At 37.6% G+C, this 14171-nt stretch overlaps 1 protein-coding gene across 5 annotated transcripts in view; it reads left to right on the plus strand.

Moving 5' to 3' along the window:
* The window catches only part of ATP2B2 (ATPase plasma membrane Ca2+ transporting 2), a 411315-nt gene that overhangs the window by 347880 nt on the left and 49264 nt on the right, over nt 1–14171 (plus strand). For all 5 annotated transcript variants that reach the window (XM_027738163.2, XM_027738225.2, XM_027737921.2 and 2 more), the window contains 2 exons: nt 8331–8572; nt 9108–9342. In XM_027738163.2, the coding sequence (XP_027593964.1) occupies nt 8331–8572; nt 9108–9342 (477 nt within the window). The remainder of the gene's footprint in view (nt 1–8330; nt 8573–9107; nt 9343–14171) is intronic.

Genomic DNA, 14171 nt, shown 5'->3' on the forward strand with positions numbered 1-14171 from the left:
GTTCTGGCAATATTGGCAATAGGGGAGAAACATGCTCTTGCTTTCTTTATAGCTAGCTTGAACTGAAACCTTGCACTTAGACTATATTTAAAGTAAATTGATTGTTAATTAAAGTAAGTTAATAACAATTGCTGCGGCTAATTATTTTGATTATATAGGTTACTTGTCAACAGTTTGTGCTGCACTTAAACAAAGCTGGAATGGCACTAGAATAAATCTCACAGTTGCCAGTTCCCTGTGGCTGTACAAAAGGACAAGAGTGCAGATTTTTAATGTCCAAATTTGGAAATGGGATACGTAATTTTCCAAATTTAGAGCCAGATTGTCATTAAATGGCACGTTTTAAGGGAACATATAAATGGTTTTGATCAATAACAATAGGAAGGTCCCTAAATACAGATGAATAACATCTTATAGTATAATAAATATGCCAAGACTCTTCTGGGCAAAATGTGGGGAAAAATCTGTGTCAGTAAAATTCAGTTTAATCTCATGTAGAAACACTAAGGTTGGAGTATCCTAATCGTAACTATGATTAATTAGTAGTGTCATAACAAGGCAGAGTTCATTCTCTAAACTGTGATGTGGTGTATTAATGTACCTCTGGTTAAATTAAGCCATGAATTATTGTCATTTGGAATGGAGACATTGTTTTCAAAATGATTTTTATTTTTTTAAATTAAAAGGCTTCCGATCTTTTATTTTAATTATTTCAGCCTTGAAATATAGATTATTTATTTAAAAAGGAAAAAAAAATCAAATTAGAGAACCAAAATGGGTTAGGAGATGAAAAAGAATAACTCCTGTGACATCTTTAGGTTACAGAGTCATTAATGAACTGCAAGGTACAAATGTAACACCTCTGCCACTGTTTGGTTCCTTAGAATAACTATTGTTGAATTACACGTGCAGGACCTTAGGAAAAGGTGTTATTATTATTTTTGTCATAACCTGGAATCACAAAGCCTTGCTCTGGTCCAAGTTAAATTAATTACATGGATAAATGTAGCCAATTTTAGCTTTGCTAACTACTTCTGCTGTAACTACCTCTCTTTTTCTCTGGCTGTGACATGGAAGGAAATAGCAGTTTTTGCTTCAATTAGTGCTCAGGGTGGTCAAACATTGGCACAAGTTGCCTGTAGAAGTTGTGGAGTCTCCCTCCTCTGAGCATGACTCTAATTTTTTAAAAATATTAAAAAATACTAACATACATATTTGTATGTTAGTACAAAACTAACATGTCCATCTTTAGCTGTAACTAGTGAGAAGAGGAAAGAATTTGCATGTTTGCAATAGTATTTTTTTTTTAAATGCATCAGAGTTAAATTTATCCTTCAAGTGAAAAGGGCAATTTAATTATTTGCTATTAAAATTAGGGGCAAAGTATAATCTCTCTTTGAACGTGTAAAAATAGGTGAGAGTCAACGAGAGAGGGAGCAGGGACTGTCCCACCAGCCTTTCAGCCTGTTCTTCACGCCTGATTTCCCCTTCCTTCAGGATCACTCTGGGGGGAATTTATGGGTGGCATCATTTTTTTCCCCTTGTTCCCGTTATTTGAGCTGAAACAAGCAGGAGTCCATAGTCACTGAGCCACATCACTGCTCTCTCAGCTTCGCTGTGTTGATGGGAAATGTCACACTGATACATTGCATAATTACAGCTGCCCCCATTTTATAGGATTATTGCCTTGCTGGTGTTGCAGGAAAGATGCTGAAATACACCGCTTTTAGATAAAGTTATATCTGACTAAATTTGTATCCACCTCAACTGTGATACCACAGCTGTTTTGTTACTTATGTTGTTGCACCATTTTCGGGTCTATCTTCAGATTTTAGGAAAAAACATTCAATAATTATCCTCCTAAAAATGAAATAATCATCCTGCATCACAGCTAATCTGGTACAGGAAGCCTTTGAATATCCCCCAGTTGTTGTGGTAGATCTAATTACACCAGTTGTACCTGGATAATTCCATTGTTCCAGCTACTGCACAAATATACTCTTTCTTACACCCAATGCAGAAACGAGTCAAGAATTCCTGTTACCATTTTCTGGGGAAGTTTGAGCAGATCTGGTAGTTAAGTGGTTGTTGATAACCATGAGAGATATTCCACATGGAATATCAGGGGGGCTGCTCATGTATAGAGAAGGCAGCTCATGAGCTCAAGATTAACAATTTACAAATGTATAACTTCACTATTAAACGATTTTGTTGGTGACATTTTTGATCCCAGCCTTCAGATTTTACATCTCCTGTGAGCGTTTCACTGTGCTTTCATTGTAGGTTGTCTAGATGTGGAACGAGTTAACAAATCAATGCCTGTCAGTCAGCATTTGGAATAAATTGCCTTGGGTTTGGTGGGCTTGTGATGGTGGCTCCTGGTGCCTGCAGTAAATAGTGAGAACTCGAGGTGACTTAAATGATGCACATTTTCCCCAGAAATGGAGCTGCTGTGGATATTAGGGTGTTTTGGGTGATGGGAAGCAAAAGGAATTAGCTGCTATATCCCCTTTTGACGTATTTCCAGAACAGAAGCGTGGGAGACACATGAATACAGGGCAACACTGGTGAAATTTCAGCCATTTATGTATTTATGTGATCTATTTATTATTCACCTCTCTACATTCTCCTTTGTTTTAGTCCTGTTTTATGCTAGGGTCTACTGCTGATGTGATTGATTACTGACACACATCTGTGTAAAGCCATTTTTTTTTCTCTTAATCCTGTTCCACCCACCAATTGTCAATTCAAACACCTTTTGTCCTCCTGCCTGTGACGGTGATGTTTAAGTGTCTAAATCATGCAGGAAGCATATATAAAAAAAAGGAAAAGACTTGATAATACAGGGGGAATTAACTAACCCCACATTTCCTTTTGCCATCACCTTCTTTTTGATTCCACCTGTCTGAAAATATGTGGCACCATTAGAGGTGAACATTGTCTTTTTTTTTTTTTCCCCTGACAAGTCTGTAAGAAGCTCTTCACAATCAAAGCCTAAAATGTTTTATTTTAGTTGAGCTGTATTAGCATTTCCAAAAACATATCAAATGCCACCCTACAATATTTTTCTGGCTTCTGTGCAGCAATGTATCAGATCATTATGTACCATGTGAAACAAACCCTGTTATATTTAGAAAATATGTCCAGTCTCGGTTACTACAGCATGTACAGCACCTGTTAAAGGGTTCCCAGATGATTTTGTTGACTGGTTTAGAGCCAAATTCCAAATGTTTGTACAATAGGCCTTTGTAATTATAAATGTGCCATCATTGGACCCCCCAGAAATGGTGCAAACTGGTCAAAGCCAGGAATTTAGAAGCTCGTTATCCTTAAGGGATGTGGACCTCCAGTTCTTTGGAATTGAAGTCCTCTGCTTGAGATTGAAATGAAGTAAAGGAAGAGACCCGTATCAGTAAAATGTATAAATATTTTTAATCCTCTGCCGGCAAATTTAGTAAAATTTAGTAAATTTGGAGATAAATTTACTTTCTGATGAAAGGCATAAAAGTGAATGGGAACAGCTACATCAGTCTACCCAGTGGTGTGCAAAAGAATAAGAAAACCCATCAAACCTTTAAACTTTTAAGTGTTGGGCTTTAAGTGCAGTGAGTGAGCTCAGGACAGAATGTAAAGTCATGCACCAGAGTCTTCTGGTGCCACAGTGGTTACACAACCAAGTTGTTAACTGTTCTTTCCAATCCCTTATGCTGACCCCAATTCAAACTGACTCTTGACTTTATTTTAACTGAATTTCGACAGCATTGTACTTTGCAGTGATGATTCTGAGCTGTGAAATGGCACGTATGTTGTCAGAAAGGAAGTTCCTCTCTGTGCTCTGTATAAACCAGAGGCAACTTCTTAAGCAGTAACAGGAAAACACTCAAAATTCCAGCCAGTCCAAGGACAAACTGTGATCTTCCCCATCAGTCAGGTCAAAAATATTATTTAAGATCTGTCCTCAAGGGTTGCAAAGATCAGAATCTGCACAGATATAAAGACTAATTTTTATTCCTGGAGACTTTATGGAAATAAATTGGTAGCATTTTAATGGGGCACAGCTGATGCCAGCTGTTTGTAGTGAAATTGTTCTTATCAAAATCCATGGTTTTTGCCAATTTTCCTTCCTATCCCACCAGAGGGGGAAGGGGTAGTGAACAACAAACTGTGTGATACTTGGTTGCCAGCTGGGGTTAAACCATTCCTCTGGCTCCAGAATCCCAGGGAAATTCTAAATGAAACTAGACCAGCTGATGGCTGGAATTATTGTGTTCTTATTGCCAACACATCTTTTGAAACCTTTTCCCATTTTGTAACTGGAAACTTTATTGAGCCAAGCAAAGTTTTCTTAATCCTTGGCTAAAAAGAACTCCTTCAATTCTGAAGCTTTCCTCCAAAATAACCAGTAATTTTTAAATCTGTCTTGGTTTACCTTGAAGTCAGTTAAGGAAACCTGTATCTACAAAAAGCTGAAATATTTGATTACAAATGCTGTATGTTTTTATCTTGCTCTAGATGTCTTACATTAAACCACTGGTTCAAATTATGTAATGAATTTGATAGTATCACAGTTTTTTAGTAGTTCTTTTTACAGTGCTAGGAATTAAAAATATCACATTGTTTGAACAGCATTCAACCCTCTTGGTTATTTTACGTTTTAAATACATCATGTTTAAATATGTACTTAATTCTATTTTCTCTTCTGTTTGAGTGAATAGATTATGGAGTGGAAATCTTTAGCAATTTAATTTTGAAAATCTTTGTTTTCCTCTGTCTATTTGTCTGTTGTGGTTCTGAGTTCTAATAGAACACCTAGTAGTGGTATAATACTCTAGCAAAGCTCACTTTTTATCTTAGTAAATCGGTATATTTACAACCACCATTATTCTAAAGGAGTAGTTCAATCTGTAGAACACAGGAGAATTACAAAAAAACAAATTAAGACTTAGAAAATATGTGAAATCCTAACATTTTAATTTGGAAAGACTCCTCGGATCTTCTTGCAAAGTCCTCTCTTTCCACGTCAGAATGGGCAATGAGAAAATGAGGTTTAGAAGTGTTATGGTAAAAATGAAAGCACTCTAATTTCCTAATCTAATTTTAAATATCGAAGTGCCCTATAAATTACACTGGCAGTTTTAACTTTCTTCCTTCTTAAAACTCGTTTATTAGTCAATTATTTTTCAGCGAAATAATTCTGAAAATTCCCTTTGTAATCCAAATTCACTGTCAGGTCAACACTGGCTTTGGATTGGTGTTTTTAAGCCTCGGTAACACAGCTGTACTTTGACCTAGAAACCTATTTTGGTCTGGTGGTTGTAACAGCTCTTATTTAAACATCTGTCCGCGGTTTCTTTCACACGCGAGTATTTGCTCGCGATCGAAACGTTGCTGTCGAATAACACAAAGGCTCGGAAGAGACACTTGAAAAAAAATTTTGCAAGGATCAGGGGAAAATCATGACTGGAGGAAGACACTGGATCGGTCTCTTCCTGGTAGAAGATGGTAGAGTTTGTAGCTGATTCGTGCCTTGAAGGAGGTCCTTCACTGAGCTCCTAAAAAACGTCACAATCGACTGAGTCCTCACTGCCAAAGCTCAGTTTCCCTCCTCTGTCGTCAAAGGCTTTTCATCCTCCGAGGAGCCAATGAAGTCATTCCTACTTAATTATTCCAAACAAACCCTTTGGGCTGCCCTTGGAATTGTTTTCCGGGCGCCACGGACGGAATTCGGCGAGAAATAAATTTAGATAACGGGCCCAGCAGGAAGTTTCAAAGGCAGCAGCTCCTGCAAAGGATTGTCCAGAACAATCTGCGAGGAGGATGGGTTTGGCGTGGGGATTTTGAGCTGAAACAGTGCAGGGAAGGAAGTGCTGGTTGCCAGCTCTCACCACCATATGCTTTATTATAATGTGATGTACAAAGAACATGGAGGCAGCAGCTGCTCTGGAGGGAGGTGGCCGCTTGTTAGGTTTTGAAACCTTTCCGAAATGTCTGCTCCTTTTCTTTTCACTGGTATTTTTTTTCCCCCCCCGCTTACATATTTGCATTGAAAAGATGTTCCCTGAAAGAAATCTATTTTTAGGCCGCAGTAAGAACAGCAGAGTGTGATCTACTTTTTGCTGAAATAAAAACGATTTCGGAAGGGCTCTGCTATTTAGTTTTTTTATGTTGTGGGATGTGGGCAGCTTTTTGTTTTCTTGGTATCCATTCACATCAGGGCATGATGAAATCATACATATAAATCAATTATTGTCTAGGATTGTGTGTCTTTCATTGGTTTCCATGTGTGTTCTAGTGGCCTGATCTCATTCATATTTAAGGCATTTTTCAAGATTCACTGACTTCGGTGGCAGAGACAAGCAAAGCATCAGTGAGGATTTAGGTCTAAAATGGAAAAAGTTGGATGTGATATGGACAGAGGAATTGATCTTTCCCAGCATTTCCACCCAGGCAGGGAGGTTGATGACTGTTCCTTTGAGAAACCTGAAGTCCTTGGCATGTCTCAGGAACTATGTAGCTGCAATGCCATGAAAATGAACCTTATTTATCTAAACACTGTATTTTAAAGAGTATTTTTTGACTCCTAACCGAGAGTTTCATATCCTCTGAATGCAAATCCTTCCAGATACTACAAGCACTTGCATTTTGATTTAGAGATTCTTAAGTGAATGTGAGAATCCACTGGGAAGTTACATCATAATATAATGAGATTATAGTGGGACAAGTTGTTATAACAGATAATAAAACTAATATATCATATTGTCATTTTTACTGCATGCTGGTGTTTTACACTGACCCTGGAGTAACACTCAAATGCCATTGCAAGACCAGTGTGGCCCATATAACTCAGTAAAAATGATGGTTCACAGAGAAGAAAGATGTTACAATCCCTTTCGGGAGGATAAATCTCTTTGAGACAAAGATTTTTGGGTTATTCTGTGTTGTTCTCCACAGATGCATCTTTCACGAAAAAGAGGTGACATTAATTTATCTGTCACCAGGTATATGTTCTCTTGGTGATAGAAAGATGGTTCTAATGGAAAAAAAATTCATGTTTATTTGCTTACTTTAGTTCTAGAGCAGTCTCCTATTGTCTGTCTGACCTTCATTCTTCAAGCCAGCTGCAGTTGGTGGTTATCTGGAACACTTGCATACTAATGCTTACTTAAAAGATCCCCCTTTCCCTCTTGTAGCAAGAAGCCATATCTCAGCAGAATTACTGATTCTCAGCTTTAATCATTCCCTACATAAGCCCTCATCCCACTGAGGGATGACATAGGGAATTCCATTTACTTAGGAATCCCATTTCTGATGTAAACTGGATTTTAAAGTCTACAGTGAAACTAAACTTGGATTCTGAACATAGTCCTGCAAAATGTGAGGTAAATGTTTAACTCACACTGAAAATGATGACTTACAGTCTTGTCTTGAATCCAATCCACATCTGTTTTCAGTGCAAATTAAAGCTGTGAAATGACTTCTTGTTTTGGTTCCCATAAGAGAAGTTTTGACCCTGGCTTAAGGAACCCTTTCCTAATTCTAGTGAGCATAACAAAATTTAAGTTATCAACAGTCTATAGTTCACACATTGGGCCCTTTAGGTCGACCTGGAGTCTTGACAACACAGGAACATTTGGTTTGGAGTGTATTACGCTTCCAAGAAAGTTTGTACATGAAATGTTTGTTTATATTTTGGATGTGAAGGTAAAGCCTTCCTTGTCCCAGAAGGACTGAGAGTTATCAGGAGTTGCACAGTGTTTAGAGTACTCCATTTTTTTTTTCTAATACAAAGCATTTCTTGTCTGAAGCAGCACACTAAAGTGTGCTAATTCTAAAAATGGGTACTTTTAGATATAGACCTAATTTTTACTGCTGTGGTTGGATGCACATTTATTTTTACATAAAGATGCCTGCTAGGAAAGAAAGGACAGAACTTTCTTTAACTTACTGTTATAACCATGAAAATCAGCAAACCAGTGTAACTCTAAGCAAGGGAGAAAAGGAAATCCTCAGTTTGCAAGAAGTTGAATTACTTGTTTTTGAGCCTAAAGAAAATCACTTCATTTTTACTGATGTATTGCCCGACCATCTCAAGCTATTGAGCTGCCAATGGCTAATTTAAAAGAAAAGAAATGCAGGAGACCAGCGAAATGTTTCTCATTGTGAGCAGCAATGCTTCAAGTCTGTTAGAGCTCTGTGGATTTTTCCCCTGCTTTTAAAAAGTGGAAGATGTGTGGCTGCACAATTTCAGCTCTTAGACTGTATGCTGTAGCTTCATTGTCTCCTGCTTATTATCAGAGAAATCAATGTCTTAACTCTTTTTTTCTCTTCAGCCACCAGAAAAAGAGGGTGGGCTGCCTCGCCAGGTGGGCAATAAGACCGAGTGTGGCCTCTTGGGATTTGTCCTGGATTTGAAGCAGGATTATGAGCCTGTCCGGAGCCTCATCCCTGAGGAGAAGCTCTATAAAGTTTACACCTTCAACTCCGTAAGGAAGTCGATGAGCACGGTTATTAAAATGCCAGATGGCAGCTTCCGAATGTACAGCAAAGGGGCCTCTGAAATTGTCCTCAAGAAGTAAGTTCAGTGGATTAGTTGCCTTGTTTTTCTAAAATGCAAAACATTCTGACACTAATAAGTGGGAATTTTCAAATTTGGAATTTACTACTTCCACCAGAAATATGATACACTTTAGTAGTATAAGGTGTTAATGTTCTTTTTCAGGTTTTTTTTTAAACTGCTCACTCTTGCAAAATTGACCTGTTTTTATCATTGGCTGCCAAAAATTTGGGTCTAATTCAGTAGTTTACAAATGGATTTTTTACATTTAGCCCCTTTGGAAAATAAATATTTTTCAATTTCAATATAAGTTTTAAGCCCATTAATTACGTGGGTATTGAGGAAATAATGGATGAAGGGCACTTGGTGTCTCTGTAATAAGTCACAAACAAATTCCCTCTGATATTTCAGCAGTGAATCTTCTAGAAATTTCCACTAGAAACTTAAAACTATCCTTTGTATTAGTGTCAACTGAAATGAGCTGATACAGGAAGATACTTTTCAGTACTCATGCAAACACAGAATCAATCTTTTTTTTCCTTAAATACAACAGATGTTCCAGGATCCTCAATGCAGCTGGGGAACCTCGTGTCTTCAGACCACGGGACAGAGATGAAATGGTGAAGAAAGTCATAGAACCCATGGCCTGTGACGGGCTGAGAACCATCTGTGTGGCTTTCCGAGACTTTTCCAGCAGCCCAGAGCCCGACTGGGACAACGAGAACGACATCTTATCTGACCTGACTTGCATTTGTGTTGTTGGCATTGAAGACCCAGTAAGGCCAGAGGTATATCCAATTCTTACGTTGTAAAACGTTTCTCAGAGAGCTGAATATAAATTGAGTCACAGGTTTCTTACGGGTTTTATCTTATTCTTTTAAATTAGTTCCGTCAAAGAAGATGAAAGGGAGCTTTAGAAACAGGCTTTACTTGATAAAAGGCCAAATTACTAACCTGATAAAAATCAACTATCAATCAACAGATATTTAAATAAAGAAACATAGGGCTTTTTGAACTACAGGATGGAGATGACTTAAGCGTCTGTCAAGGAGTAGTGTACAGGAGGACAGCAGAAATTTTAATATGCTCCCACACATTAAAGAATTTTCCTTGTAGTAATTCAGTGATGTGCAACTCTGCAAGCAGAGAAGACATGCAGTGATTATAATTGCCATGACTATAAGGACAACATGCTCATTTCCTCCAGAAATTGGAGTTTTGTGGTTTATTGTAACAGTTGCCACTTTACTAATGGTCTTAAAATTGTACCTGATGACTACTCAGAAAAACTTGCTTTTAATATATTTGGACAAGGAAAGGCTGCCATGAAAAGGCTGAAGGTTTCATGGATACTGTGCTTAAATGGCTTCTATAAATACGACTAAAATTTCAACACAGCTCAACCGAGAAAATCAGTATTAGGTGTTCACACTGGAAGCATGTGCCTGCTACTACACTTGTAAATTATATTACTCAGTAGTACCAACGGTGGAATAGGAGGTAGGAACTGTTCTGACCTGTATATATATATATACAGGTCAGAACAGTATATATATATATGTGTATATATATATGTGTGTATATATATATGTGTATATATATATGTGTGTATATATATATATATGTGTGTGTGTGTATATATATATATATATGGTGTTTGATAATTAATGGTGATAGTGGAGAATTAATTCAGTTTTAGAGTTTAGAAGCAGTGACAGAAGGTAAGTCCCAGAGCTGAAGTGCTGAGTGTACAATCCAGGTGTTTCCACTCTCTTTGCTCTGATGCTGCTGCTACTTCAGTACACGATTAGTGGCTATGGTTTGCTTTGGAGTGAGGTCAGGGAAAGATAACTCAGATTTTTCTTGTCAGTTCTGATGCTGCACAAAAAGTAGTTTGTTGCCCATCTTTGTCTCTTTTGATTCTTCTGTCTCGTTTTACATCTTTGCTGGATCTTTTTTAACCACATCAGAATTTTTGTATTTGATTCACTGAGAATTGGTGGCAATTCTAGACACGTTAGAGTTTTATTTTTTTTTTTACTAAAACATGAAAATTATAGATTTTTCTGACTTATTTCCCTGAGTTCTTTATAAAGTAGGTTTTTACAAACTTGTAAGAGCTGTAACTTTGGGAACTAACACAATACAACTACAGGTACCAACATAACTGTTCTTTACCTGATAATGGACATTGCTGGGTGTATTTTTCAATATCAAGGTTATAATATAAAAAAAAAAACCCTTGCTTAGGTGAAAACTGTATGATAAACTCCTTATCTCCACGAACACCAGCACTCACTTTATCTGTCATCAGATGGTCTCTTGCTGCTAATCCATCTGTCCCTACGCCTGACATTGCAAGTCTTGAAAAATGTTTTAAAGCATCCTTAAGAAGTTGTGTCTGCAATGTTCCTGTAGTGCTTTAGCTCGTAGATATATATACAACTCAGAAAGATTTTCTCAGTGACCACTGGAACTGTCAATGAGTCCTCTATCCCTCCAAAATCAGCTCATGCTACACGTTAGAAAACAGCTTTAAGTGTGGTGATGTGTGGTGTGAGAGACTGAGGGGTTGTGTAGCAGTGGGATTTGCAGTTATTATTGAAAATAGCTGCAAACTATCCTTTCATGTGATTATTATGAGTGTGTTTTGTAAGAGAACTGCTCTCATCTCGTAGGGAATAATTTCTTTGGAGCATGAGGTAAAAGTGAATAACACTGCTAAAAATAGAGAGGTCAAATCTGACTGCTATGTAAAGAATCAGAGGAGATGAAGGCAGGAAAACATCTTATTTCTAAAGAAATATTTGAATAATGTATTGAATTTCTTGTGGTTTAACACCAGAATATGCAGTAACACTTCTTACTTCATTGCAAGACACACAATCAAATATTTAGAACTTCAGAATTCTACCAAATGTTGATAAAACCCATCTGGGTTTTGGGACTCTGTGCTTTGTTTTGGTTTTTTCCCCACCTTATCCCTTTTGACCGTTTCAAAGTGATAATAACGTCATGGGGACATCTAACACAATGTTTAAATAATTGCATCTAAAACAATGTTTGAATTATTACTATTATTACCACTCCATGCACTAGTAAAAAGCAGTAACTGTACCACAGGAAAAAAGAAATGAACCAAAAAACCCAGAGTCAGAATACAACTATAACTTTCAGAAAACCTGCCTAGATATGGAATGTCTGACTTGGTTGGAATATCATAATATACATGTCTGAAATCACCATTGTTGATGCAAATTCAGAGATGTTGAGTAGTTATAAGGAATATCAATATTTTGCCAGAATTAAGCCCAATCATTGATAGAGTCACCACTGGAGTGTATGAATTTTCAAAGTGCTTTCTCTCTGGAAAAAAAAAAAAAAAAAAAAACACAAAAATTAGAAATATTACTACAACTACTGTTTTATTGACATTCTCAGCATTCGTGGATATCAGAATTTATTCTGACAGAAGTGATAGATTAAGTAATTCCAATGAAACAATCCAATCTCATGATCCTGGCAGCCTTTATCTTCACTTACATTACATTCTCATGTTTCCTGGGGAAGGCTCAGTTTTTCCTTTTCCCTAAGTTCATTGTTGGAGCTAACACATGGATAACGGTGTGTACAGAGCTGCTGTGGCACACGGCTCCTGTGCATCCATGGAATGTTTCCCCTTGGGAATCCCTGTGGGGTCAGTGGGGTCCTGCTGCTGTGGTTTCAGTGCTGCATCTGTTCTCATGGTACTGCTGGGAGCTTCCTTGCACTCACATCTCCTTCCGTGCATTAAAAGAAACTATTTGCATGAATTCTTCAACAGTGATGTCCAGCAACTCTCCAGATTTGTCTGGAATGCCAGCCATGGACGCCTGTGGCTTTTGCATTATTCCCAGATTAATTCACACACCAGTTTATTTGTTAGTAGGAGCTGGATTTATCAAGCGCTGCTTGCTTGATATTTATATACACTCTGTGTGTGTGTGTGTTTTTTTATTTGTCTTTGATAAATACACCAGAAGAGAACAAACAAAATGATGTCTTGTTCCTGCAGAGGTCCTCTGTTGATTCTGACAGCCTTTCTGGCTTGATTTTAATGAGTCTGAACTGCCTTACACTGATTTGCCAATGAACGCCCACAGTCTGTTATTTCTGGGAGATGAACGTAAATCACTTCCAAATTCTGCCATTTATTTGTCACCTGATTCAGAAGGAGATTCCTGCACTGGATGCTTTATGCATGCATGCATGCATTGGAAGTTTTTCTTTGCAGACAGAAAATAAACCAAGATATTGTACAGTGTGTGCTTAAGCTCTGCAAAACTGATGGAAAATATCTGCTTCCACTGCCCACTCAGTCTGCCAACACTCTTTCTCCCTTACAGCAATAAAAAAATATGAACAATATTTTAACTGTAATTACTGTACACAGTATTAAATCAGATACCACCCACCAGCTGTCCAGAAAATGACAGAAGAGGAAGACAGAATGATTTCTCTCGTTATATGCAAGTTTGAGATGTGTTTGAAACTGGCTTGTCCTCCCCTGACCTTGTTTAATAGGACTGGCACTTTGTGGGAATAGACCATTTTTTCTGTTTGCACTGTAATTTATTTTTCTCCTTCATGGTTCATACACTGTTCTGCTTTTCCAGATAGTCATCTAAATCTGTCATGTCCTATACATGAGGGTCACCACAGTTAAAGTGGATACTAAGGGCATTTCAAATTGACAAATGGGATATAGTCAGGATTATTAATGTGGAAACTGGGTAGATCAGGAGTCATTTGCTTAAGTAATAGATTTAATCTGATTGTACATTCCTGTCTAGAAATCTATTTCATAATATTAAAAGGCTTGAGGTCCAAATAATGCTTTCAGGGTACAACGTGTGGGAAGAATATTCTCAGTGAGAGATGAGGGAACTGGAAGATAAAACTCTGTCCCTGAATTCTTCCCTTGGTTCTGTAATTTGTATTGACAGAGCCATTCTGCAAACAGCACGTTCTGGGGACACATTCTGAGAGTGGGGTGATTTTCCTTGTAATCATGGGAAAAGCACTATTATGGTCCTCAATTAGGTGTTGGTTTGGTGAGGGGCATTTTGGAAAATGAAAGCTTCACAACTGCCTGTAATAAATATGCAGAAACGTGATGTGAAATTATCCACTGATTAGAATAACCATGATCTAGGGTATGGTTTAAGGGTGAACAATTTCAGTCTGAGATATTCAGCTTTTGTGGCCCCAGGAAATCCTTAGGAGTGCAGAATTTGCCACTCTGGCTCAGAGCAAGGGTTGTCACGTAAATGCAGTTTCCTGCCCTCAGCAGCGTCACATCCTTGTGGCCACAGAGGAAATTAAAATCTGTAGAAATGCACAAAATTAGCAGTGCAAGCTTGTAGATGGTGTCTCTTTTTCTTAACATTTTTCACACTAACAGATGAGATTAATCCACTCTAATTGGCGTTGAGTTCTGAAAGATTCTTATATCTATGACAGAGGTTGTGACCAACGAGGTGCACTGAACTGGCAAGAAGAATATAGACAGGCTTTCATATTGTAGCCAGTTATGTCCATTTTATTACCCTTTCTAAAATAGTTTAAAAAAATATTT

The sequence above is a fragment of the Pipra filicauda genome, unplaced genomic scaffold (assembly GCF_003945595.2).
Source record: "Pipra filicauda isolate LSUMZ 115617 unplaced genomic scaffold, ASM394559v2 scaffold102_size2360937_pilon, whole genome shotgun sequence".
Classification (NCBI taxonomy): Eukaryota; Metazoa; Chordata; class Aves; order Passeriformes; family Pipridae; genus Pipra; species Pipra filicauda.